Source organism: Pelodiscus sinensis, chromosome 27 (assembly GCF_052426305.1).
Source record: "Pelodiscus sinensis isolate ZL-2025 chromosome 27, ASM5242630v1, whole genome shotgun sequence".
NCBI classification, from domain to species: domain Eukaryota; kingdom Metazoa; phylum Chordata; order Testudines; family Trionychidae; genus Pelodiscus; species Pelodiscus sinensis.
This window is the reverse complement of record NC_143078.1, coordinates 13,113,617-13,141,135: the sequence shown is the minus strand read 5'-3', so window position 1 is coordinate 13,141,135 and position 27,519 is coordinate 13,113,617. Positions and strand designations below refer to the sequence as shown.

General features: G+C 57.1%; 2 protein-coding genes across 8 annotated transcripts in view; one reads left to right on the top strand and one right to left on the bottom strand.

The window, feature by feature from the left end:
- The first annotated feature begins 214 nt into the window (after positions 1-214).
- On the top strand, positions 215-20,978 carry SMPD2 (sphingomyelin phosphodiesterase 2). 2 transcript variants are annotated; one of them, XM_075909990.2, is made up of 12 exons: positions 215-356; positions 1,040-1,237; positions 7,673-7,855; positions 11,113-11,209; positions 11,337-11,413; positions 17,325-17,418; positions 17,518-17,607; positions 18,099-18,181; positions 18,434-18,566; positions 18,882-18,986; positions 19,610-19,766; positions 20,395-20,978. In XM_075909990.2, the coding sequence occupies exons 3-12, from the start codon at positions 7,806-7,808 to the stop codon at positions 20,736-20,738; spliced, it is 1,230 nt and encodes a 409-aa protein (XP_075766105.2). In that variant the 5' UTR covers positions 215-356; positions 1,040-1,237; positions 7,673-7,805; the 3' UTR covers positions 20,739-20,978. The 2 variants fall into 2 exon arrangements, with proteins under 2 accessions (XP_075766105.2, XP_075766104.2); XM_075909989.2 differs by lacking the exon at positions 215-356 and having other exon boundaries at positions 580-1,237.
- Positions 20,979-22,047: 1,069 nt separating this feature from the next.
- MICAL1 (microtubule associated monooxygenase, calponin and LIM domain containing 1) overlaps positions 22,048-27,519 on the bottom strand; it is a 47,518-nt gene continuing 42,046 nt past the window's right edge. For all 6 annotated transcript variants that reach the window (XM_075909977.2, XM_075909981.2, XM_075909982.2 and 3 more), the window contains exons 22-25: positions 26,411-26,504; positions 25,982-26,081; positions 25,344-25,417; positions 22,048-23,454 (exon numbers count right to left, since the gene is read on the bottom strand). In XM_075909977.2, coding sequence (XP_075766092.2) covers positions 23,291-23,454; positions 25,344-25,417; positions 25,982-26,081; positions 26,411-26,504 — 432 coding nt within the window. In that variant the 3' untranslated portion in view covers positions 22,048-23,290. The remainder of the gene's footprint in view (positions 23,455-25,343; positions 25,418-25,981; positions 26,082-26,410; positions 26,505-27,519) is intronic.

Sequence of the window (27,519 nt, the reverse complement as noted above, 5' to 3'; positions counted from 1 at the left end):
AGTGCTGTGACAGGGCGCCTGCCCTGCACTGGGCCTTTAAGCCCAAGGCTCAGGCCCCGAGCCTGAGGGAAGCTGGAAGACCAGCTGAGATGGTTAGGCTAATGAGCCCAGCTGCCAGCTATAAAAGGAGAGGCCCAGTTGCTGGAGAAGGAGGGCAGGGCTGACTGCAGAGGCAGCAAGAGCTCCTGGGAGGGATACAGCTGTAGGAGAGGGACTGGAGAGGGAAGCTCTCCCTCAGCAGTTGCCGGGGACTCCAGGAGAGGCCTGGAGGAAAGCAGAGGCGAGTTGGTGTCACCTGGAGACTACCTGCCGAGGGGACGCCGGCCTGGAGATCGCAGCCAGCTGGGCAAGGCCAGGTAGGAAATGGCCCAGGGCAGGAGCGGGAGGCGCCCCTCTTAGCCCGAGAGACTTGGTGGGTTTTGGCTAGCTAGCCCCACCGAGGGAGTGACCCTATACCTGGTTGCTCACAGGGCCCTGGGCCGGGACCCGTGGAGTAGGGTGGGCCCGGGTCCCCCTACCGGGGGGGTGCCCAGCTACGACGAGAATCTGTTTGTAGACTCGGCCTGTTTAAAGGGCCAGTATAAACTGCTGTGAAGCCGATGATGAGCAACCCATACAGACTGTAACTCGCCCTGAGATGGGCCATGTGAAGACAGTCAGGGGGCACTGAGGCTACTGGGGGGCGTGCGCCCCATGACAAGTGCATACAAAAGTTATTTTGCAGATGGATGAAAAAGATTATAGGGAGCATTGCTTGCAACTAGTGTTCGCTGTAAGCTGAATGCTTGGGTGGCTGCCCAGGAGAGATTCAAATGCTGCCCAGGTGATCAGTGCCCACAGCTGGCAGCATGCAGCCTTTGCGCAGCCACACATGCCTAGGTGCACAGAACAACATTTATTCTGCACATGAATGGGGAAAAAATAGAAGGAACATTGGCCACAGGCCTCTGTCCCCAGCATGGGGGACCCACCAGCCAGCCTGAGTCACGCGCAGCCTAGAACACCCCCTTGTGCCTCACTTGCTACTTCTTCCCTCCAGCCGCCATGCGCAGACACAGAGCCGCCGCACAGCCCCCCGGTACTTGTAGTTCTGCGCCCGGCCCGCGGGATTGGCTGGTCCCCCAGCAACAGGCGGCGGCCGCGGGGGAAGGACTCCAAGCCCCAGGATGCCCCGCGCGGCCAGAGTGGCCGCGGCAGCTGGCTCAGCCGGGGAGCTGGCGCGAGCCGCAGGCGGCAGGTGAGACACCCCCAGCGCGCGCCCTGCGGGGAGGGACCGGAGCGCCCATGTGCCCCTCGCGGGGCGGGGCTGCGCGCGCTTCCTCTGCCCGCTGCCTTGCAAGCTGCCCCGCCGGCTGGTGTCTGCGCGCGCGGGGGGGGGGGGGCAACGCGGTGCCCCGCTCCCTGCCCGGCATTTTGAATCACTGCGCGTGCAGAGCGCTTGCAGACGGCAGCTCGCCGCGGGGGGGGAGGGGGGGGAGTCCCTGGTTCAGGTTGTTGCAGGCGGGGGGGGGGGAGTCCCTGGTTCAGGTTGTTGCAGGCGGGGGGGGGGGGAGTCCCTGGTTCAGGTTGTTGCAGGCGGGGGGGGGGGGAGTCCCTGGTTCAGGTTGTTGCAGGCGGGGGGGGGGGGAGCCCCTGGATCAGGTTGTTGCGGGCGGGACGGGGGGGGAGTCCCTGGTTCAGGTTGTTGTTGGGGGGAGCCTCTGGTTGAGATTGTTGCAGGGGGGGGAGCTGACTTGCTGCCCCCTTCCGAAAGCCCTTGGGGGGCGGGCCGATGTGGGGCCCGGTCTGCGGCGCCCCGTCGGGCTCGTGGGAGCGCCGCGCCCGCCCGTTCCCTGGCATAAACCAGAGTTTTTATAACCATCCCCAGGCCGCGGGGTGTGTGTGTGTAAGCTTCCCAGGGTAAGGTGCCCCTGCACCTCCGTAACCAGGCTCAGCTTGGGGCCGATTTGACGCTGCTGGGTTTAAAACAGAAATGTGCTGGGACCCGACGTCTGTGCAACCGGACACGGGACAGTCACAGACTCTTCCTCTCCTGCTGACTTTGGGCAGTGGCCTGTTTCCATTGCATTGTTGTGGCAGCTTCAAAGCAGCTCTGCCCTGCAGGGGAGTGGATTCTCAATGAGAAAGCCCTTTCGCCCAGTGCACGCCTTCCAGACGCATGTGACCTGTAATTAGTTAGACACACGTGACCTGTAATTAAACTGTTCGTTCCACAGGCGCCCAATACTGCACAGCTCAGATGCAGAATCCCGGTTCTGAACTTCCTTAGCTCACATGGTTAACTATCAAGTAACTTTTAGCTGGTTTCATATCCTGTCTATGACTGTGCATGACCCCAAGTTTTATAGCTGAGCAGTAACCATAGCAACTCCCTCTGTCTCCTTTTAATATGGTCATGTTGTTTATAATATATCGCAGAGTGGGAAAGACAGGAACACAAACATAGGTTTGCTTTTTAATAAAAATCCCCATTTTAATGAAGTCCAATCCATGAGTCATGGGACGGAAGATTGGTTATGTCAGCAGCCTGGAATTCAGGAGGTTTGGTTATGCCAGCAGCCTGGAATTCAATCCCCAGTTGTGCCACAGGCTTCCTATGTAACCTTGGGCAAGTCATTTATACTCTGTAAAATGCGACCTATGATACTTCCTTTCTCCCATCCTTTGTCAATCTACATGGTAAGATGTGTAGGTATTTGGGTTGTAAACTGTCTCTTACTTGGGGTACCTACAGCACCCAGCACAATATCTTGATTTTGGCTAGGTTGCTGTTGTCAGATATAAATATAATGATTACAGTAGGATCCCAGAATTACAAACTCACCAGCCAGCCACACCCCTTATCTGGAAACAGAAGTACCCAGGCAGCAGCAGAGACATAGAAGATTGACAGATGCGTGCACACACCAGCAAACGCAGTTCAGCACTTGTGTGACAGCCTCCATTCCTGAAGTGTTCACAACACTAAGGTTCTCCTCTTATGTAATTCATCACTTGTTTGTAGGAAGACTGCAGGGTATTAATTTAAATCCTTTACCCACGTCAGCACAAAGGGTGAATTGCCCCAAAATCCATAGTGGGCAGGGTGGCGTTCTCTGATAGAAAATGTTTGTGATCCCATTAGGATGTGCTGTGACTTAGATAACCAGTCACCGAACACAAATAATGACTTGCAAAATGACTCAGTCTGCAGATGAGGTGTCCGCGCTATTCTGCAGTACAAGACAGGAGGACTAGGTTATTTAAATGATTCACTGACCAAAACTGGGACTATGTTCATATGGTATCCAGCTGGCTCTAAGATACAGCAAAACATGGTAACAAACCGATAAGGTTGGCAGGCGTCAGAACTATTCATTTCTGTAGAAGCTCCTTTATCTATAGTGGTGACAGCCTGTCCTTTTGGTCAGGAAAAGTTATGTCCATCTAGGGGCTTGTCTATGCTAGAAAACTACATTGCGTTAACTAACTAAAGTGTCACACATGAGTGTGCACAGTTTTGTGTAATAGGGAACATCATGTCAGCCGATTGTGGGTACAGACTTAAAAGACCATCCCTACCTGTGATGTTCCAAATAGCCATCAGTTTGTTACAAGTATGATGCCAGCCTACAGGATATCACACGCTCTTCCTACAGTTTTTGAAAATTAGTTCCCTGTAGACCAGTGGTCCCCAACGTGGTGCCCGCGGGCGTCACGGCGCCCACCAAGGCATTTATGTGCACCCACCTAGTGATCAGGGCCGGCCTGAGTCATTCTTGTGCCCTGGGCACCCAGCAGCCCCAAAAGGTTGGGGACCACTGCTGTAGACCAAGCACTAACCCATTTCCAGCCCAAATAATTTGGTTTTTTGGAATGCTATGAAAATGCTTTGGGGAGCTGGATGGGCAGAAGAATTATAAAGCAAGTCATCTCGCGACAAGTGTCACCAGTACATAAATAGACAAAATGTTCCACGAACCAATGCTGAAGTGCAGCCGCCTCTGGGGAGGAACGTTAGAAGCTGTTTCATCCGACAGTGCAGCACCATTGTTGCAGGAGTGGAGACTAGGGAGGTGGTTCTGTTCGATAACACCGCTTCAGACTGTTGAAGCTCGAGCTCCTCTTAAAGGAGGAATTTTGCCTTGTGAGCGTGATTGTTATTAAAACGACAATTACGACATTACCAGCAATTGAAAGGTCAGCCCTGTACATGCCCGGTAACAATATTTACTGTGACTGAAGCAGCAGGATTCTACACACTGCACAGTTGCACAAGGCTGGGGTGGGGGTGGGGGTGGAGGTGGGGGGGGCGTCTGCAGAGAACTGAATTAAAACCTTGAAATTGTACAATACGCAGTTACGCAACCCCAGCGTCCCACATGTCAGATAACTAAGGAAAAGATGTGCAAATGCCTGTGTTAATACACAATGGGGCTTGCAAATTTAAACACAGAGTTCCGGAAGTGAGAACCTTTGTGGATTTCAGAGCAAGGTTAATTCCGCTTCCTTGCTCATATCCTGGAATTTTGATGGATCCTTAGGTTTTTAATATTTTCCCCTTAATTCATACAGTGTGTGCAATGTTGAGTGAATGAATGGAACCGTGCTCATCTTAACTCTTTCGCTTACTGCACAGCCTGTGTTTAAATGTGCAATTTTCAAATTGCATCGAAAGGTTCTGCACTTATAAGGGCTGTACATTAGGCGGTACGTGTTCCCATTCCTAACATACAGCACAGATGGGGAGCTCGTGAGTAGGGCCTGCGTGGACTCATCCGTTAGCCCTCGCGGTTACATGCAGACCCCCCCCCAGCCCCACTGGTGCCTCTGTATCTTTTAAGCTGCGAGCTCCGGCTCCCACCTGCCCCCTCCCCTGCATGTAAGTGTGTGTGACAGCACGTCGGGGAGCCCCTCAACCCTGTACCCCTGTCCGCAGCAGATGTGACTCTGCCAGCCAGTAAAATAGAAAGGGTTGATTGCTGCTCCGAGATACAGCCCAGCATAGGACCGTAAGAGGATAGACTAACAGCCCTAGTTCCCTTGGGAAAAGGTGTTACACTGGTTAGTCTGCTTCCTCCATGCTCTCCCTGCCTCCTCCCCAAGCCACACCCTTCCTTTGTTCAAACCCCTTCCCTGGTCAGGTGAGAACCGGTTGGGCCATTGTCTACTTGACATGAGGGCCCTCGGGGCGACCCCTGCTGGGCAGTGCTTACAGACAGAGGCCAGTAGGGGTCACCCACAGCCTAAGTCCAGTGAATGCCCAACCAAAATGGGCTTAGGGCCACTACAGTAGATAGCCCCCCAGTGTGTAACTGCTGAAAATTTCAGAAGTTGCATGTTTACAAAAATAACCACGTTTTAACGTCCCTAAGCTACGTCTAGACTGGCATGATTTTCAGCAAATGCTTTTAACGAGTCGTGGGCAGAGGACAGGTGTAATGAGCTGCCTCCGTCCTTTGCCCCCAAGCAAGCTCAGGTGGCCCTAGTTATGTAAAATGCAGGACTATGTAGCACTTTAAAGACTAACAAGATGGTTTATTAGGTGATGAGCTTTCGTGGGCCAGACCCACTTCCTCAGATCAAATAGTGGAAGAAAGTAGTCACAACCATATATACCAAAGGATACAATTTAAAAAAATGAACAAATATGAAAAGGACAAATCACATTGCAGAACAGGAGGGGGATGCGGGGGGGGGGGGAGGAAGGAAGGTAAGTGTCTGTGAATTGATATTAGAGGTAGGGAGAGTGGGATGTTTGTGAGCTAATGGTATTAGAGGTGATAATTGGGGAAACTATCTTGGTAATGGGTGCGATAGTTCAAGTGTTTGTTGAGTCCTTTTTGGAAAGTGTCGAATTTTAACATGAATGACAGTTCAGAGGATTCCCTTTCAAGTGCAGATGTAAAAGGTCTTTGTAGCAGAATGCAGGTGGTTAAGTCATTGAGAGAGTGTCCTTTCTGATTAAAATGGCAAGAAACTGTTTTCTCTTTGTGATCTTGTCTGATATCTGTTTTGTGGGCATTAATCCTTTGGCGAAGTGTCTGAGATGTTTGTCCAATGTACATAGCCGACGGACACTTTCGGCACATGATAGCATAGATTATATTTCTGGATGCGCAGGAATATGTGTTCTTGATCTTATAACTCACTTGGTTAGGTCCAATAATGGTATCAGCAGAATGAATATGTGGACAAAGCTGGCAACGGGGTTTGTTGCAAGGGAAGGTACCAGGGTTGGTAAGTGTGGTATGTCCTGTGGTGGTTGGTAAGAATCATCTTGAGGTTAGGTGGTTGTCTATTGGAGACTATGGGTCTCCTATAGGAGATTGTGACGCTTGCAGATCCTCAGGAGGAGAGGTTCTAAGCTCCAGTCAATATTTGCTTACTTAGTGCGTACCTGTAACTTTGGGCACTTGTAAGCCTGATCTCCCTCCCTCGCAGGGTCCCAGAGCTCAAGTTTCAGCCCAAGCCCAAACATCTACACTGTGGTTTGTAGCCCCATGATCCAAGCTCCGCAAGACCCTGACCAGCTGGTATTTCATTGCCATAGAGATATACCCTACTTTGCAAGCCCAGTCAGCTGCCAGCTGCAGCTGTTCCATGGGTCTTGTATTGCAGGGTGGCAGAACCCTTAGTGGCCCATCTACAATAAAATTGACATTGTCTGGGGAAAAACTAAAATCTCCCCTATGTGACAAGTGGCCTCTGCAGAGATTAAAAGAGGAAGGCTACGTCTACACTGGCACCCTTTTCCGGAACAGAAAAACGGAACAGTTTTCTGTTATATTTCCAGAAAAAGCGCGTCTACATTGGCAGGATGCTTTTCCGGAAAAGCACTTTTTCCGGAAAAGCGTCCATGGCCAATGTAGACGCGCTTTTCCGGGAAAAAAGCCCCGATCGGGGCTTTTTTGCGGAAAAGACTACTGTACTGTCTACACTGGCCCTTTTCCGGAACAGTTTTTCCGGAAAAGGACTTTTGCCCGAATGGGAGCAGCATAGTTTTTCCGGAAAAACACTGACAATTTTACAGTAGATCGTCATTGCTTTTCCGGAAAAGCAAGCGGCCAGTGTAGACAGCTGGCAAGTTATTCCGGAAAAGCGGCTGCTTTTCTGGAATAAGTGGCCCAGTGTAGACACAGCCGAAGAGTTTTCCAAATCCAGAACAAATTGATTGTTTCTCTCTGCCTGGCAGAGAAGAACCTGGCCAGTTTCACGTAGAAGCGTAATCTGTTTTACAGCCTGGCTCTCCTGCACTTGCTGAGCTGCGGGGCTGTTTGGGTGGCAGCCACAGGTGTCTGGGGAGGGAGGGTATCGTCTCCTTGCCTGCATCAGGTGGAATTCTTGGAAAAGAGGAGACCTGCTGCCTGCCCGTGTGCGTTTAGCGAGTGGAACGGTGCCCACTTTCATCTGTGCATGGCCCTTTAATTTCTGACTCCCTCTAAGCTGCAAGTCCTACTCCTGCACTTTCCCCTCCTGCCGTCGCCTCCCATCTGCTGCCTCCGGAACTTAGCTGAGAGATGCACCTACCGCCCTTGTTGAAACAGACACACGGGCGTTTGTGCTGAGTGCCAGCAGACGTCCCTCCCCCGCCCTCTCCAGCTAACCTGCTGACATGCAGCTGTCTTAGTTACACCATTGCAGCCAGAATCCCTGTGGCCTGGCAAAGCCTGACGCCTCTCTCCTTACCCAGCTCAGCTGCAGGGACAGAGAACCCGTAGCTAGATGCCTGGGACCGCGGGGGGACTGTGATTCAAGCCAGCTCCAATCTTGCTGGCATCGGCGTCAGAGAGAGTCCCCTTGCTTGCCACCCCCTGCTCGCCGCGATGGACACGGAACCACCACTGCAGCTGCGCATCTTCGATCTCAATTGCTGGTGAGTCGCCGTTTGTTTGCTCTTTCACGGGAGGAGCAGAGTTCAAAGGTGGAGGGTGGCACTGCTGGGCTGTTACCCCCAGGGGGGCCTGGACGTGCCACGGCACAGGGGTGACGTGCAGCCAGGGGGCCTGGACGTGCCTCGGCACAGGGGTGACGTGCAGCCAGGGGGCCTGGACGTGCCACGGCACAGGGGTGGCGTGCAGCATAGGGGGCCTGGACGTGCCACGGCACAGGGGTGGCGTGCAGCATAGGGGGCCTGGACGTGCCTCGGCACAGGGGTGGCGTGCAGCATAGGGGGCCTGGACGTGCCTCGGCACAGGGGTGACGTGCAGCCAGGGGGCCTGGACGTGCCACGGCACAGGGGTGGCGTGCAGCATAGGGGGCTTGGACGTGCCACGGCACAGGGGTGGCGTGCAGCATAGGGGGCCTGGACGTGCCTCGGCACAGGGGTGGCGTGCAGCATAGGGGGCCTGGACGTGCCTCGGCACAGGGGTGACGTGCAGCCAGGGGGCCTGGACGTGCCTCGGCACAGGGGTGGCGTGCAGCATAGGGGGCTTGGACGTGCCACGGCACAGGGGTGGCGTGCAGCATAGGGGGCCTGGACGTGCCACGGCACGGGTGGCGTGCAGCATAGGGGGCTTGGACGTGCCACGGCACAGGGGTGGCGTGCAGCATAGGGGGCTTGGACGTGCCTCGGCACAGGGGTGGCGTGCAGCATAGGGGGCCTGGACGTGCCTCGGCACAGGGGTGACGTGCAGCCAGGGGGCCTGGACGTGCCACGGCACAGGGGTGGCGTGCAGCATAGGGGGCTTGGACGTGCCACGGCACAGGGGTGGCGTGCAGCATAGGGGGCCTGGACGTGCCTCGGCACAGGGGTGGCGTGCAGCATAGGGGGCCTGGACGTGCCTCGGCACAGGGGTGACGTGCAGCCAGGGGGCCTGGACGTGCCTCGGCACAGGGGTGGCGTGCAGCATAGGGGGCCTGGACGTGCCTCGGCACAGGGGTGGCGTGCAGTATAGGGGGCCTGGACGTGCCTCGGCACAGGGGTGGCGTGCAGTATAGGGGGCCTGGACGTGCCTCGGCACAGGGGTGGCGTGCAGCATAGGGGGCCTGGACGTGCCTCGGCACAGGGGTGGCGTGCAGCATAGGGGGCCTGGACGTGCCTCGGCACAGGGGTGGCGTGCAGCATAGGGGGCCTGGACGTGCCTCGGCACAGGGGTGGCGTGCAGCATAGGGGGCCTGGACGTGCCTCGGCACAGGGGTGGCGTGCAGCCAGGGGGCCTGGATGTGCCTCGGCACAGGGGTGGCGTGCAGCCAGGGGGCCTGGATGTGCCTCGGCACAGGGGTGGCGTGCAGCCACGGGGCCTGGATGTGCCTCGGCACAGGGGTGGTGTGCAGCCAGGGGGCCTGGATGTGCCGTGGCACAGGGGTGACGTGCAGCCATGGGGGCCTGGACGTGCCTCGGCACGGGGGTGACGTGCAGCCAGGGGGCCTGGACGTGCCTCGGCACAGGGGTGACGTGCAGCCAGGGGGCCTGGACGTGCCTCGGCATAGGGGTGACGTGCAGCCAGGGGGCCTGGACGTGCCTCGGCATAGGGGTGACGTGCAGCCAGGGAGCCTGGACGTGCCTCGGCACAGGGGTGACGTGCAGCCAGGGGGCCTGGACGTGCCTCGGCATAGGGGTGACGTGCAGCCAGGGGGCCTGGACGTGCCTCGGCATAGGGGTGACGTGCAGCCAGGGAGCCTGGACGTGCCTCGGCACAGGGGTGGCGTGCAGCCAGGGGGCCTGGACGTGCCTCGGCACAGGGGTGGCATGCAGCAAGGAGTTCCTCTGATCTCTCAGCACGGTCCCAGTTATTCCATCATGTGGAGGGCTTGAGCGCCAGGGGCCCTGCTGCCTCCCCCAGCCTCAGTTCTCCTCCTGTGGGGATGCTAGTAAAAGTGCCTGTGCCGCCCAGCGGGACTGCAGGGCCCCGGGCGCAAAGCACCTGGCGATCCTGGAGCGTGAGATGCTGGCAGTGGCAGTGTTGTCGCGTATCAGACGTGAGCCCCTCGCCGCCCACACCCCAGAGCTGCCTTTTGCCGGCTCTTTTCAGTCTCACTTCTCTCCCCCAGGAGAGGTGCCTGGAATTGGGCCGGGCGCTGAGAGGGGTGTGTGAAGTGTCGTGAAGCGGGGTGCTCTGGTCGCAGGGGCTCTGTCACCGGGACACGGCAGGGCTGCGGTTAATCCCGCCCTCCCCACTAGCTGCAGCGCTGACCTGTGGGCCTTGCATGCAGGAGTTACACGGTGCTGGGCTCTCTGCCCACTCCACCTGGGTCCCTCCTACTCTGTCCATTTGCACTGAGCTGCTCTCCTGGAGCAAGGCCTCCCTACCCCCACCCATACTGGGAGCCTTGCACGCCCGCCGTGCCAGCCTCCTCAGCCCAGCCTGCCAGCCCTGTCCCGGGCACAGCTGATCTGCTCCTGTCTCCTGCCATGGCAGCTCTTGCCTGCAGGCCGGTTGGGCACATGGCGGGTTGGGGGGTGAGGGATCGGCTCAGCTAGTGTGTGTTGGGTACACGCTTCCCCCAGGTCCCATGCACACAGGCATGGCACCTCGTGTGACCCCTGCAGAGCCAGGCCAGGCCTGCGCACCCCGCCCCAGTGAGGGCTCTCCTTTTGGGAATGGCTCCGTGGCATCACTGATGTGAGATGCAGCCGGGGCCATGAAGCTCCATCGAATTTAGATCCCCTCCACCCTTCCTCTCTACCCTCTCTTTGCTTCCTAGTCCTGGGTCTGGTCTGATTTTAAACCCAGCTCCTCATGCAGATGCAGTGCCCAGGTCCAGCCCTGGGTGTTCTGTGAACTCGGGTAGAAAATGTTTCAGTGTCCCCTGATCAGCTGAGCCTGCCCCCAACCTCCAGTTGGGTGCCCTGCCGCATGCTGGAAATTGGTGCCCAGAGCAGCCACCCTGCTTGCTCCTCTGTCCCTGCAGGTCAGCCCTATGGGAATCTCTCCTGCTTTGAAGTTGCGGTGAGCACACGAGGCTAAAGGGAACCTCCTGTCCCTTTTGCACCCTGCCCCAACCAGGATGGGGGCTCCAGGACGCCGCGTGTTTGGAGGGTGATCCTGGCCATTCAGAGGTCTCCCGGCACACGAGCACCCCTCCCTAGACAACTTTCCTTATGCCTGCTCTGGGCGCTAGGAGCCAGAGCCGTGCTGGGCGGGAGCGACTGTCAGGGATGCCTGTCACAGCCTCTGCTTCTCCCCCCAGGGCGATCCGCTACTTGAGCAAGCTGCGGCAGGAGCGCATCGGACTGATTGGCGACACACTGAGCCAGGAGGGCTTTGACTTGGCGCTCTTACAGGAGGTGAGGGCCGGGAATTGGAGTGGAGGTGAAGGAAGAGGGAGGGCAAGGATCAGGGAGCTAGGCTGGGCTGGCTTCTCTTCCGTGACTCGAGTTCCAGCCGTTCTCAGCCTCCCTTCTGCTTTTCCAGGTGTGGAGCGAGAGGGACTACTGCGAGCTGAAACAGAAGCTGGCTGCCCACTACCCTTACTCCCACTACTTTAAAAGGTAAGAGGAACCAGCAGTCCTGCTTGCTTCTTGGCACATCTGAAGGACCCTGGCAGCCTTAGTGTTGCAAACTATTGGGACCTTATCACGAGCCTCACAAGTCTCAGCTCTTCAACCCACGTGATTCTGCGAGACGGTGGCTTTTCTGAAGGACCGTGTGAGATTTCTGGCTCTCCTGGCTGCGACACCGGGAGGCACGTAAAGAGAGCCAGAGGGGCGGTTTTGTAAAAGATCTTATGATTGCTAAGCCAGTCTCCTGAGTTTTGAATGCTTGGGGTTGGCGTAGGCCCTGGGCAAAGAAGCCGTGGGGCTTGCAGGGGCTCAGGATGGCTTCATGGCCGCTTGGGTGCTCTCTCCTCTGCCTGCGTCGCACAGGTGCTGGCTCAGCGAGCAGCCGTCTGCTGTGTAAAAGGCCCGTGACAGTCTCCCCAGGCAGCTGGCACCTGGCAACACCCAGTCAATACGCTGCCCTTGAGCGATAGACGAGGCGGGAGGGGGATGGGGAGACGCACCAGTCACCACCCTACGGCTCTGCCTAGCAGGGGTAAAGGCCGCACAGCTGCCCTGGTGCACACGGAGCAGCCTGTGCGGTTCTGTGCTAGCACAGCAGCGGCAAGCTTGGCTTCCATTTTAATTTACTATGAACTGGCCAGAGCAAAGCTAAGCACTAGACGTCTCCATCGCCTAGTGGCTACGGTGGTGAGCGGGGATGTTGGGGGCCACGGCTGAGTTCCTGCCTGCAGCAGAGGGGCTCTGCCCCTGCAGCGTCTCCTCTTGCTGAAATAGTGATCGGGCCAGCAGCAAATTGCTCTTTTTTGTCCCTCTGCTCCCCGGACAATGGGAGATGCCTGTTGCAACCGCAGCCCATGTGCTCCCTGTTTAACTCCCCTCCCTTGCCAAGGGTAAGGGCCTCCTGCGAGCGAGCGGGGACGTACACAGCGAGCACCTGCCTCTCCCTGCGAGGCAAGAGCCCCCTGTTCAAATCTTAACAGGCGGAGGCCACGAACCAGGTTCTCCTACACTAGGTGAGCAGCCCGACCAGCGTGCTACCTGCACCCTAGTACTGCGATCTGTGGCACAGCGTCAAGAGGGAAGACAGAGGGGCCCTCCTCCTCCCTTTGCTTCCTCAAGTGGCAGGAAAGCCTCAAACCAGAGTTTTCAGCAGCCCAGCCCCTTTGCTTTTGGCCCAACTAATATTAAACTCAAGTGGCTCCGTGTCAATAAAGATCTAGGACACACCCTGTTGTTTTATCACCGGGGACTTTACCCCGGGCTTTTAACACCCTGGCCCTGAATCTTAGCCACTGAGCCATAGCCGGGCTCTGAGGCAGCCTTGGGCTGCCTGTTCATCAAGCGGGGCCCCATCAAGCCACACACTCAAGAGCGTTTCCTCAGCAAATCCCATCTCCTGAGGCAGCGCTGGAATCTGATTGCATCATGCCCTGAGCACTGGCCTAGCGGGTGATTCGCGCCCTTCTCTTGGGCCAACCAGTACTGTGTTAGAGATTCCCCACCCCCAAGCATAGCCCCTACTCCAGCAATCCCACCCGTACGTACCCGTCTCTCCCCACTCACAGATGAGGGAGCTCAGGCTTCGGGGGGGGACACTGTCTTTTCTAGGTCTCTAAAGCCTTGGTCTACACCAGGGACTTTTTTTGAAATTTCAAGCGGCGCGTCCACACGACCAAGCCTGTTGTTGGGCAATAAAGGGCTGGTTATTGCGACAGCTGAGCGCCTGCTTTCCGTGAGGCGTAACGCTTATTGCAAAATAGTGATTTCAAATTAGCGGTCGTGTGGCCACTCAGCGGCTGCTGTGTCGAAAGAGCTATGCCCCCAGAGTCATTCAAAGTCGTGCTGGGGCTCTGCGGTGAGGTAGCCCGGCCACACTGAAGGAGCCTGCCGCGGCCTCATTTCAAGGCTTCCCTGCTGTGTGGACACGCTATTTCAAAATGGCTCTCTCAGGAATTGTTCTTTTGAAATAAGGCCAGGCAGTGAGGAGAAACCTCATCCCACGAGGCATAATGGAGCGGTCGATAAAGGCTTTCGATGTCAATCGCGAAGCATCCAGACTACCCCGCTGTGCCAACAAACAGCTGATCGGCACAGCGTGGCAGCCATTTTGATGTAAATGAAGCGGCGATTATTTAAATCACCGCTTCATTTTCCTATGTCTACAAAGCTCATCTACATGGCTTCATCGATGGAGCCATGGAGTGTAGACATACCCACAGTTAACAGACAGCAGGTTTAGGGCAACCCTAATGCACGCAGCTTAACCATGCACTGATTTTCCTCCACCCCGGTGGCTCCATTGCTCTTTTGGGTGTTTCTGGGAGATCCATCTAAACCGAAAAGGGAAAGTGGACTCAGCTCATATTTCTTCAGCCCCTGGATATCGGCATCTCTGGACTGGATAACAACTGTTAGACTCAGTGATCTTAGACTCCTAGAATCCTAAGGCTGGCAGAGACCTCGGGAGTCAGCGAATCCAGCCCCCTGCCCAAAGCAGGACCAACCCCAACTCAATCATCCCAGCCAGGGCTTTGTCAAGCCAGGATTTAAACACCTCTAGGGATGGAGATTCCACCCCGTCCTGAGGGAACCCATCCCAGCGCTTCACCACCCTCCTTGTGAAATAGTTTTTCCTAATGTCCAACCTAGACCTCCCCCACTGCAACTTGAGCCCATTGCTCCTTGTTCTACCATCCATCACTACTGAGAACAGCCTTTCTCCAGCCTCTTTGGAACCTCCCTTCAGGAAGTTGAAGGCTGCTCTCAAATCCCCCCTCACTCTTCTCTTCTGCAGACTAAACAGACCCAAATCCCTCAGCCTCTCCTCAGCTTGTGCTGTCTGCAGCTTCTTTTGTTTGACGGGTTTGTTGCACTTACCAGATGATTTGCAGTTATGCCTGTTGATGGGATCCAGAGGCCTGCTCTGCCCTCCCCAGCCCCCCGTAGCTGACAGGCAGCTGCGTTCCGTGTGCACCGCTCTCTCTGCTCGCACACAAGCTCACTGCATGCTCGGGGCCATGGGAGACGCCGCAGTGTCTGGGCTTGTTCCAGGATCAGTGTCTTTCAGCCCCGACTTTTATATCTCGGACAGACAGTTCAGCAGCAGCAGTGCATGCTGGGTAGCGTCTATGTGGAGAGCTGTGGCTGAAGGCTGCATCTCACATTTTTGTTTGTCGCAGCTGCTGCCACTGCCTTGAAATGGGCAGTGCAGGAATACGTGGTCAGAGCCTCGTCCCTTGTGCAAAACTGCTCGTGCTTCCCACAGCCTTGCTGGGAGATTGCCTGAGGGCCACATCGTGCCAGGCACTGCTGAAGGGTCTGGTGGGCCGGCGCGCTGCTCTGTATCAACTAGCATGAGATATGCCTGGCTTCTCCTCGGCTTGCATCTAGCACCATTCGCATGGCCTCACGGGCAGCGGAATCATCCCTGCTAATGTCTCAGATGCTGTGGATTGGCAGTCGTCTCTCCAGCAGCAGGTGGAAGAATTCTGCTCCAAGTTCACCCGACCAGAAATGCATCTATCACACGCTGAGGAGGAGGCGGTGTGACTCATAACATAAGAACATAAGAATGGCCGGACTGGGTCAGACCAAAGGTCCATCTAGCCCAGTATCCTGTCTGCCGACAGTGGCCAGCACCAGGTGCCCCAGAGAGGGTGGACCGAAGACAATGATCAAGCGGTTTGTCTCCTGCCATCCCTCTCCAGCCTCTGACAAACAGAGGCCAAGGACACCATTTTATCCCCTGGTTAATAGCCTTTTATGGACCTAACCTCCATGAATTTATCCAGCTTCTCTTTAAACTCTATTATAGTCCTAGCCTTCACAGCCTCCTCTGGCAAGGAGTTCCACAGGTTGACTACACGCTGTGTGAAGAAGAACTTTCTTTTCTTGACTACACGCTGTGTGAAGACTCGGTGGTTGGGGTGGAAGTCTGACCTAGTGGTCAGGGCAGGAGGCAAGCCTGTGGTCAGGGCCAGGAGTGAGGAAGAGGAGGGAGGCAAGCGTGAAGCAAGGGCTGGACAAAAAGCTCGTCTGACCTGGCTTAAACAAGGATCCGCTGGCCCTGGTGTCCAATCAGAGAGCTGGGACCAGACGAGCTCATCAGGCTGCTGGGTGCCTCTGCCCTGTGCTGGCTCATTCCTGACAGTCTCGGCACAAACTTCTCCTTGGGTAACGTGTGTCCATGAACTGGGCCCAGTCCAGAGCCTCATGCCAGAGCATTCTCCGCTTCTACTCGGTTCTCACCATGTGCCCGTGCCACGTCTTCAAACGCTTCCACACACGGTCGAGCTTTCTCCCGCTCTGCAAGAACATTGTTCATGGCCTGCCCGGGGGGGCCACCCTTTTCCAGCATCCATTGCCTCTTTCCTCCGTTGGTGGATTTAACACCACGGTCCCTCTCTGAGCATGGCTGATGACTGACGCATCATACATGGGGGCTTCCACAAGGATGTCTTCCACCCTATGCCACAGCACCAACATCACCCGTGAAATCCATTGCACAAGGCATGTCTCCCACGGCAAGGCGCCCATGGTCCAGTTCGCTTTGATTCCTCCATTTAATGCAGAAAGTTGCTTCGTCATACACAGCGTAAGTCCACTCTTGGCCTAGAGAGTGGAACATACCCTGAAAATATTTCATCGGCGTGCACGCTGCAGTAGCCTCAGCTGCAGGGGAAGCAACCATTGGACAGCAGCCAATATTCAAAAAATATAAAATAGCCACAAAAACGTCTCCAATCAGGCTTTTCTACAAATAATGCCCAATATTTTGCTGTATTTCATGGTACTCACAGGCTCATACTGTCCTACGGCTGCATACCTTTGCTTTAACCGAAGGCAAAAAATATAGGCACATGCATAAAATACACTCCTGGTGCTAAATAGCTCCCAACCAGTACTATGTGGCATACACAGTTGCATTAGCATTGGACTTAGAAGTTTTCTGCCAGTTTTGATCAAAATTGGACTGTCTCTCTTTGAGCTATATGGCCCTTTTTGTACTTTTTCATAGACTCAGAACTGGATGGGATCATCAAGCCCAGTACTGACCAAGCACCAGCTAGACCATCCCTGACAGATGTCTATACCATCTGCTCTTAACTATCTCCAGTGATGAAGATTCCACAACCTCTCTAGGCAATTTAGTCCAGTTTTTAGCATTGTCGCGTGTACGCTGAGACCTACGGCAGCCACCGAGGAGGGATTCAAATGCTGCCCAGCTGATTAGCCGCACGCCTACCGTTGGCAGCATGTTTTTACTGGTGGTGCACGTCTGCACATGCCTCAGTGCATGTAACAAAATTTATTCCGTACATGGATGGAAAAAAATAAAGGGAATCCTGGTGCTTAACCACCCTGACAGAAAGTTTTTCCTACTGTCCAACCTAAAACCTCCTTTGCTGCAATTTAAGCCCATTGCTTCTTGTCCTAGCCTCAGAGGTTAAGGAGAATATTTTTTCTCATTCCTTCTTGTAACACCCTTTTGGAGTGGGGGAAGGTTATGCAGACTGGATGCCCAACAATGGTTAACTACGATGTGATACATTAAAACGTCCAACATCTGCATGCACCTTGGTGATGGCTGCTGGATCTGTGTGGCACATAAGAGCAATGACATTTTTCTGGTTGATCACTTTCAGTCTGGCTGAAGGACTGCTGATACCCCCCCCCCCCCCCCCACACACACACAGAGTCCCTTGCTACATAATCCAGCCCCAGATCCCTCCCAAAGCCAGGAACGAAACACAGGCGTCCTGACAACCAGCTGCACTGTAGCTACCAGTCCCCCCCCCCCTCGGGGAGTCTGGTTGGAAGCCCCAGCGGGAGGGGAGGGCTGAGGGACAGAGCGGTGTGGCGCTAGCTGATGATGGGGTCTGTCGTTTCTGTTTTGCAGTGGGGTGATTGGCAGCGGGCTCTGCGTGTTCAGCAAATACCCGATCCTGGACACCTTCCTGTACCAGTACTCCCTGAACGGCTACCCCTACATGGTGAGTGCGGGGGGGCTGCCTACCTCGGGGTCCCAGGCTGCCCTCTGCAGTGCGGCTCGGATTGTAACCGGCCTTCTCTCTCCACTCCTGTCCCGGCAGCTCCAGCACGGGGACTGGTTCTGCGGCAAGGCCGTGGGGCTCCTTGTCATCAAGATCTGTGGGGTTCTCTTCCACGTCTATGTGACCCACGTGAGTCTCGCTGCAAGAGGGGGGGGCGGGCTCTGACTGAGACGGGGGGGGGGGCAAACACCGTGCAGTCCGGCTTGAGCTGTCTCAGGCCATGTGGCCTCTTGCTATTTCCTGATCCCCTTTGCTCAATGACACCCCGCTAGGCCCTGCTGAGCCCCTTTAGGCCATCGGTGCCGCTGCCTCTCTGACATTCGCCCTCCACCCCGCCAGAGACTTCAGCACTCCCTCCCCCCGCCCCCACTGCTATGGCGTGGGACAAGAGGGGGGTGGGTGCTCAGGGGCACCCCCTGCCAGCACGGGGCCCTGCGCTAACCAGTCACCCAGGCGGGGCTGGACTCCCGCTGGCGGGCTGGAGGTAAAACGCCAGCTCTGGCTCTCCATCCCAGGCCTCTTGCCCGCGTCTCCCCGGCTCGAGACACTGAGGCGAGACCACAGGCCCTCCGGAGCTCCCGCGGCAAGCCTGCACTCATCCCCCGTCTCCCTTCCCCCAGCTCCACGCCGAGTACTGCCGGGAGAAGGACGCCTACCTCCCCCATCGAGTGGTGCAGGCCTGGGAGCTGGCGCAGTTCATCCAGTGAGTAAGGCAGCGACGCCAGCGGGGCGCTGTTCATACCCCCGTGTATCGTCTGGGCGTGTCCGCAGGCGAGCACCCAGCTGCTCCAGACCCGGCCACGGAGGGAGAAAATATGTATTAGGTGGGGGTGGAGTCCCTGGCTACTCCGGTCCCTGCCTCTCCCAGTAGGGGGTGCTGTAGCGAGCGCGACCAGAGGGGGGAGCTTGGTCGCTCTGCCCCGCCCCTCCCGCGTGACTCTGCCCCGCCCCTCAGGCATACCGCGAAGGGAGCGGACGTGGTGCTGCTCGGCGGGGATTTGAACATGCACCCCGGGGACGTGGGGATCCGGCTGCTGCGCGGCTGGACGGGCCTGCGGGACTCCTTCGCCGACACGGAGACGTTTGAGGTGAGCACCTTCCCGCAGGGTCCGGCCAGGGAGGAGCCACTGAGGCAGATGGGTGTGCAAGCAGGACTGGCTGGTGTGGCAGGGGGCACAGACCGTTCGTGCTTGCGGAGCCTGGGTTCTAGTCCCGTGTGCTGCAAGTGCCCCCACCTCCCTGTCCCCCACCCCTCCCAACCGCCAGCTGGGCTGCAGTCCCAGCAAGAGACCAGAGCCCCCTGCCCCTCAGCCGGACGCTGGCTCGCCTCCCTGCCCCTTCTGAGGGAAGGGCAGGGTCTGCTCCAGCCAGAGGGCACCGACTGACCTTGTGTTGGCTCCCAGGGCTGCGAGGACGGCTGCACCCTGGTGCCGGCCAACTGCTTCACGTCCAAGATGGACCTGCAGCCCTTCCCGCTGGGAATCCGCATTGACTACGTTCTCTACAAGGTACGAGCAGCAGAGCGGGGCGGCCGCATGCTGTGTTTGGGGCCGTGCGGGGAGACGGGAGAAGGGCAAGAGGCCGGCTGGGAATGGTCCCTCTCACACGCCAGCTGGTTTCTCTGTTCTCCAGGCTGGTATTCTGGCTGCTTCAGCCCCAGCATGGCCAGAGCCCGTGTGGCTGGTGTACCTGAGAACCTGGCTGTTGGGCTGAAAACGCTGCTTCTCCTTCCCAGTCCCCTGCCCCAAGCTCCCTTCTGCACCCACCCTCCGTCCCAGACCGCACACTCCCTGCATAGAAGTGTGGCCAAAATCTTGGTAAGTGTGGGCCCCCCATTAAAAATTATTGCCCACCCCTGGCCTTGAGCCACGGCTCTGCCCTGCTCGGCCTGTCAGGCAGGCCTGTGCTCGGCTGCTTCAGGCCGCTGGGCAGCAGGGAGATATTGCCAGTAAAACTTCCTAGCTTGAGAGTCTTCTGCGTGGCTTGCGTAGGGCGCGTGGCCTCCCGGGTCCAGCAAGAGCTGGTGGGACACGGAGCAGCAGGCTTCCCTTCTGTCAAGTGGGCCACGAGGAGCGGCCCCTGGGCCTGCGTAGCGCTCTGCCCCAGCGCCCTGCGTCTTCCCTTCCTCTAGGGCCTGTCCCACTTTGTGGTGAAGTGCGACAGCCTCGTGACCACCACGGGCATCGCCCCCGGTAAGAGCATCCCCTACTCGGACCACGAAGCCGTCATCGCTACGCTGTGCGTGAAGACACGCCAGGAGGCCAAGGGCTTCGGCGGCAGCGCAGTGGGTGAGTGCCTGGGCCCCTTGACGGGGCGCACCTGACTCCGGGAGGGCAGCCCAGCCTGGAGCGCTGGGATCTCGAGGGAGCTCTGCCAGCTGGGGGTGCGCCTCCAACCACAGCCACGTCAGGCGCGGCGGGGGGGCGGCGTCCTCCGCAGGAAGGAGGCCACGCTAGCAGATGGGAGAGCGCAGGCCAGTTGACCATGGCGAGCACGTGCCCACGGCAGCAATCCTGGGAGATGTTCGATCCCACAGCCTGCTCACCTCCGTCCGGCTTGCACCGGGGTGTGTCACCCCACGGGACGAGAACATGACCCCGAATGCAGAGAAGCCAGCCGCAAAGCAAAGCCCCATGGGATACCTGCCCAGATTGCCTTGCTCATGCGCGCGGCTCTGTACCGGAGCAGAAAACCGAGCCCGCTGAGGACTGTACGTGTCGTGGGCTGTCCTGCAGGCACCAGTTAGTGGGCAGAAACTCCATGCAAATTAACCCTCCCCCTGGAGGCCTTGGCAGCCATGTGAGCACCGTATCAGCACGGTGGATTCCTTTGGGGGCCTAGGGCTGTATGCGGGGCGGCCCAGGCGGTTGGGGGAGCCACCCCCTACTGCAGCTGAGCCCCCGTTGTCTCTTGCAGAGCCGGAGCTGGTGGACGTGGTGAACGAGGCCCGGACGGAGGTGAGGGTAGGGCTGCACGCCGCCGAGCGCCAGCGCTACACCAACGGCCGCATGGCCATCCTGGCCCTGCTGCTGCTGCTGCTGCAGGTGGCCATGGGCCTGAGCTCGCTGGTGGGCTGGGATTCCCAGCAGCCTTTCCCCAAGTTCTCCTTCTCCCTGCTGAGCCTGCTGGCTACGGTGGTGCTGCTGGTCTCGGCCGTGCTGTACGTCTTCCACACCATCGAGGTGAGGATGCTGCAGGGGACGGAGGAGCAGATGAGGCTGGCGCTCCAGGCGCTGCAGGACAAGCTCGGCTCCTTGTAGGACAGCGGCGGGGTGTCAAGGGACCAAGCAGAGCCTAGGTGCTCCCTGGATGGCGCTGCCTGCTGGCAATAGCTGCTCCGGAGAGCCGGGGCAGGCAGGTGGGTCCTTTGCCTTTGATTGCTCCACACACTTTTTTATGGGTTAACTTGATTTTTAAACAAGCAGCATTTGGTATCGGACCGATTGCAGCAGGTTTTACAGAGCAGCCCTTTGGGCTTCAATAAAACCTTTCTGAACAGACGATTGTGTTCACCCCGTAAGAAACAGAGTGCTTTTAACAGCTCACGGCAGGGGGAGCCGTGGGAGAGCTCTCGGCAGTTTCATAGGACAGAGCAGAGTCTGCTTTTCCCCTCTGCAGAAACGGGGACTGTAACAGTCAGAATTGTCCTGCTGTCACTGAGGGTTGCTGGTTGCGACTGTTGTGCGTGTAGCTTTAAATCAACTGGCTCAGATCCTGGCGCAGTGAAACCTGAGTGACCACCCAGGGTTCTAGGTAGGTGCAAACAGGCAGGGCTGCTCCAGTACCCCAGCTGATGCTCGTTCAGGTGTGTGTGCCTGAGCTGTCGTGCACCTCCCATGACTGTAGCCAGACCCCGAGTGTCGTGTGGCTCCGTCACGTGCACAAGAAATTTCCTAACGTCCGGGCCGGGAGTCCAGGCCGGGGAGCCCTGTGGTAGCGTGTCCATGAAACACGCTGCCGTCCTTGGGACCACAGAGGTGTGGCTGGGCGCTGGACAGCAGGCGCCCAGCACTGAGGCAAGCCAGTTTTACTGCTGCCTTTCAGAGTAGCCTGTTTGTGTAGACGCTGCCTTAGCACTCTGAGCTGGGGGGCGGGGAGTGTTTGGCAAGGGATCCCCAGGGGTTCCAGGTGGGCAGAGCTCCAGGCCCCTTTGCGAACCAGAGCCCTGTGGTTAGACACAAGTCCGTCAGTCCTGGCAGGGTGGTTCTGAGAAGCTCTCTTGCAAAGAGGGAACTTAGGAGCTCATGGCGGAGCTCGGTCTGCCACGCAGGCCCTGAGGCGGGAGCTCAGGGAGCAGAAGTGGCAAGGCCTGTCCCACCATCTCACAGGGTGTGTCACGGGCGCTACAGCCCCGCTCAGGAGGGGTAGCCCAAGGAGCCAGTTTCCCTGTGCATGATGCTAACTACATCCAAGCGAACTCCACGCCCCTGAGTGCCAAAACCCAGCCGTTATCCCCTGCCCTTCCACGCCGGCTCCTTGGTCTTTTCCTCTTCGAGCCTCCTGGGGGAGCCTGAGCCCTGCTAAGCCCCACCGTGTTCCACTGCAGCCAGACAGGCGGGACAAGGTGGGTGAGGTTTAAAACTTTTATTGGACCAATTTGAGTGAGTGACAAGGCTTTAAGCTTCACAAAGCTCACCCACCTGGTCTCTCTAATGCCCTGGGGCCCACAGGGCTACAACACTGCATAGGAGAGCGAGAAGCTACAGGGTGCTGTGACTGAGGGGACCAGCAGGAGGTGCTGTCCCTGTGACTGGAGCAGAGCAAGGCCCCCCTGCATCTCTTGCTGTAACCAAGACATGCTCCCGGGGTAGGGCCTTGTGTACCTAGAATTCGCAGGGGCGCTGAGTGAACTGTAGCAGCGCTGTGATTGGCTGCAGGGGGTGCGCCTGGTTCTCACAGTCAGTCAGTGTGGTGCAACCAGCCTGCCCCTCACTACCCTGGCTTTGCCGCCTGTCACTTTAGTAATACCCGTAGGAAAAAACACTACCCGGAAACCGGCAGGTCTGGCACCCTTGAGCGCGGCAACAGCAAACAAAATGTCTCGCAGGCCACGCACAGAACCCTGCTGGGCCGCAGGCTGCTCACCGCCGGCTCAGACACCCCCCCAGTGCTGTTGGTGGCTACCTCCTGTAGCTGGTTGAGGAGTTCTCAGTGGCAGGTCTGGGCTGGCGGACACACTTGGGGGACTCACCAAGAGCAGTTTCTGGCAGGATTGATCTGAACGGAATCCAGCAACTCCCTGAGACCTGGGCTTCAAAGGAACCTGAGAGCTCGTGCCCTGAATAACTTAATTGTGCAGATAAAGCTCTAAAACCAAAGCGGTGGAGAGAGAGACATGCACAGGGCAAGGCAGCTGGAGTAAACCTGAAACTCCAGGCGCTCTGCTCCCTCCTGGAACGGGGTTACGGCAACAGCTGCCTCGGGCATTTCTACCATGCTACAAGCCCAGTGCAGACCTGGTTCTCTAGAGATGCTAAGGCACAGCCAGCGCTACCCCCTCGCTCTGGGGAGCCGTGGCGTGGGAGAGGAAACTGCTAAGCCGGCCTGTCAGGCTGGGCCTAGCCCCAGGCTCGTCCTTGCATTCTGACTCAGCAGGTGGAAGAGGGGCTGCTGGTCCGGGCAGCAGCTGTGCCCCTTCAGTGAGGCTTTGGCTGTGGTTTGGGGTCAGGCACATGCCCCCTTCCTCCGCCATGGTGGCCAGAGCCCGCAGGCCGCTCTCTGGCTGCTGGGGAGAGCCGCAGTCTCTTGGCCTAGCAGGACGGGAGCACGGCCCACCTGTGGAAGGTCTGGCAGGCATCGGGGCGGTGGCTCCTTAGGCCGCACACCCGTGCGCTGTCCCCGGGAGACCCTCGCTTAGCTCAGTAAGGCGCTTCTCCTCCAGCAGCTGGATCAGCACATTGCGCTTGTTCACCACCTCCAGCAGCTGGCCCAGGATCTCCTTCTCCGCCCGCTGGTCCTGAGGCATCTTCAGCGTCTCTGCAAGAACAGGGACCAGCCTGGCATCCAGCACAGCACACAGGCGGTGTTTGACTCGCTCTCCCACCCAAGAGGCCCTGCCCAGGTGTGAGCAAAGACAGCCTCCCCATTGGCACAATTGCCTCCTTCCCTGTGGTGATGCTGGACCCAATACCCAGTCAGGCTGTTGCGGGAACTGCCCAGCACATCCACAGAATGAATGAAAACACAGCGCACAACCTGTGGAACTCCTTGACAGAGGATGTTGTGAAGACCAGGACTTTAACAGGATTCAAACAAGGGCTAGATAAATTCATGGAGGACAGGTCCATCAATGGCTCTCTTTGTAGGAGGCTGAAAGTGGGCTGTAGGGAATGGATCATTTCCCCGTTCTATTAAATCCCTTTGGAACACCTGGCATTGGCTACTGTTGGCAGACAGGACACTGGGCTAGATGGACCTTCAGTCTGACCCAGTCTGGCCGTTCTTATGTTAGAATCATAGAACACTAGAACTGCAAGAGACTTCAAGAGGTCATTGAGTCCAGTCCCCTGCCCTCACAACAGGACCAAACACCATCTAGATCATCCCTGATAGGTGTCTATCTAACCTGCTCTGAAGTATCTCCAGAGATGGAGATTCCACAATTCCACTAGGCAATTTATTCCTGTGTTTGACCGTTAGGAAGTTTTTCCTAATGTCCAACCTAAACCTCCCGTGCTGCAGTTTAAGCCCATTGCTTCTTGTTCTATCCCCAGAGGTTAAGAGGAATCATTTTTCTCCCTCGTCCTTGTGACACCCTCTTAGATACTTCAAAACCACTATCATGTCCCCTCTCAATTAAAGGAAAATTTATCTTTTCCAAACTAAACAAGCCCATTTCTTTCAGTCCTCTCTCATAGCTCATGTTCTCTAGCCCTTTACTCTTTTTGTTGCTCTTCTCTGGACCTTTTCCAATTTCTCCACATCTTTCTTGAAATGTGGTGCCCAGAACTGGACACAATCATAGAACCATAGAGCTGAAGAGACCTCACAAGGTCATCAAGTCCAGCCCCCTGCTCTAGGCAGGACCAATCCCAATTAAATCAACCCAGCCAGGGCTTTGTCAAGCCGAGACTTAAACACCTCTAGGGATAGAAATTCCACCACTTCCCTAGGTAACCCATTTCAGTGCTTCACCGCTCTCCTAGAGAAATAGTTTTTCCTAATATCCAACCTGGACCTCTCCCACCACAACTTGAGCCCATTGCTCCTTGTTCTGCATCTGTCACTACTGAGAACAGCCTCTCTCCATCCTCTCTGGAACCTCCCTTCAGGAAGTTGAAGGCTGCTATCAAATCCCCCCTCACTCTTCACTTTTGCAGACTAAACAGACCCAACTCCCTCGGCCTCTCCTCATAGGTCATATGCTCCGTAGGTCAGATTGAGGTTCAGTTCACCCATGGGTGCAAAACACCGATCTCCCTGAAGGGATAACCCTGCCCAGCAGCCCAGGAGCCCAGTGGGAGGCTCTGGGCTCCGCTGACAGCAGGGAAGTCAGGCCTATATTTTGCAGAGTGGCTGATTCTGCGTGCCCTAGCGAGTGAGCTCGGGCCTGGTCCTTGTAGGGGTGCTGAGCACCCCCCGTCCTGGGGAGTTCCACAGGTGCTCAGTGCTTTGCCAGGCACATGGGGAACCTGGCATAGGGATCGAGCTGGACCCCCCAAAAAGTGAAGCGCCCCAAATTAGTGAGCAGGCTGGCCCAGAACTCTGGCTTGAGGCTCCAGCTGTGGAAGGGGACAGGTGGTGGCTGCAGAGAGACACGGGAGGGAGTGACACTACACCCTGCCTCCGTTCCCCTAGGTGCCTGTGCATGACCAGACCACCCGGAAAAGGACACCCCAGGCCAGCAGGGGTGTGCTCCCTTGTACCTTCCATGTTCATGTATCGCCGCAGCTCCTGGTCCAGCTGCCATTGCTGCTCCTCCAGCTTCAGCTCTTGGGCCCTGCAGGGGGAGAAAACAAGAGCTCTGTCAAACCCCAGAGCCGGGACAGGTGCAGCAGCAAGGCATGGAAGGAAATCTTGGCCCCAGCTCTGTGCCTTTAAGGACACCAGTAACTCCCAGCTGGGGGCTGGCAGGACGTTTGGGTGGCCGCAGCTGGGCAATACCACAAGCGCTTGGCACACCCTGCCTGTATCAGCCTGGTGCGCAAAGGGTCAGAGTTGTACTGGAGTTCATGCCCCCCCACAAGCAGGGGGGGACATAAGCTGGCAGGGGGCCAGCTGCCTACGTCGGCCAACATGTCCGGTTCAGTCTGGAATCTGGCCAGAGCGGGAGGCCATCGCTGGCAGGGAGGAGCCCTGGCCTTGCCTGTTGCTCCCAGCGCTGGGGCACAGGCCCATGACAATGGTTTGGGACAGGCACATCGCAGGCTGCTGACCTGTGGTGGGGAAGGAGGAGGAGAAGGGAGTGCTCGGCACACTGGTGGGGTGACTGAAGGAGCACTGAGTGGCACTGATTGTGCGGGCGGACACACACACACACACACACACACACACACACACTTACGCGATCATGAGGTCCGACTCCTCGGAAACCAGGCTGTTCTTCTTCTGCACCAGAGAGAGCAACTGGTTCATCCGCTGGCTTTTCAGCTCAGACTGGTCCCCTGGGTGGCAGGAAGGGAGAATGGCTAATCTTTTCCATCATGTGTGGAATAAATGTTTCTATATGCACCGAGATGCGTGAATGTGCACCACCAGTGGAAATACAAACCCTCGCTGTGGGCGCTCTGCTAATCAGCTGGTGGCACTGGACTCTCCCCTGAGAGCTGCACAAGTGCCCCGCATACAGGGAACGCTGGGTAGGCCATCAGAGACAAGCCACCTGTCACAGGTCCGGTGACACCCATGGGGCTGGGGTGACGATAGTGTCCCTAGTGGCAGTGTGTCCTAGTGGTGCATGTCTGCCGACGCTGCTACCTCAAGGTCCCCCTACCTCCTTCACTGCGCAGCGATCTCTCCAGCTGGATCCCCTTCTTCTCCAGCTCCCGAAACGTCACTTCAATCTCCTCCAGCCGCCTCTGGATGGACTGGAATGCACCGGAGAAAGGTTATTTGGGTGTCTGGTCTCCCTTTCCTAGTAATCTGACCTCCGGGGAAGGGTCCCCTCTCCAGCTGCTGGCAAGGGGGACAGAGACCAAGGGCCAATCCTTAGCACCTAGGAATTGGCCTGGGAATTAATGATTTGGTCCTTTAATCAATGCATTAGCACCACCGACCCTCAGCACCATTCGTGAACGGACAAGCCGCGAACGGGTGCAGGGATTTGTCCAGCTTCGCAGCCAGGCAGCCCCAGTGCTGGCAGCAGAGCGCAGGAGCCCTGCAGGGCTAGAAGCGACCGCGACGGGTCAGCAACGCCAGCCCCTGCATTTCATCCAGACAGGTGTCTGTCCAACTGGTTCGGAAAAACTTCCAGGGACAAGGTTCCCACAGCCCCCCCTTGGAAACCTGTTCACAGCTCGGCTACCCTCGGCCTTAGAAAGTTGGCCTAACAGATAACCTACATCTCCTGCCAATGACGCACTTGATTTGTCCTCCCTTCCGTGCACATGGAAAACAATCCTCCCCGTGCTTCACCGCTCAGAAGGCTGCTATCAGATTAGGGATGTAAGCAACTAGTTGACTAGTTAGTATAAACTTACCAGGCAGTCAAGTAGTGACTCAACTAGTCGCTTCCTCCCCCCCCTGCCCCCCCTTGCTGCTTTTATCAGAGAGGGGTAGCAAAGCGGGGGAGCAGGAGCCGGTGCTGGGGGGAACTGGCTTACAATCCAGTTCCTTCCTCAGCACTGTCTCCGCAGAAGGCAGCGGCGTAGCAGGGGGACTAGGCGGGAGCTGGGAATCAGCTGATTCCTGTCTTGTGCCTGGTCCCAGATGCTGCGCTGCTGCTTTCGAAATGTATCAGGAGCAAGCTGGGACAGCCGATTCCTGGCTCGCGCCTGGTCCCCCCACTGCGCCTCGGCCTTTTAAATATATGAAGAGCCTGGCAGCTATTAATACATTTAAAAGGCAGAGATGCAGCGGGGTTAGCTCCCAAGGCCAGGAGCT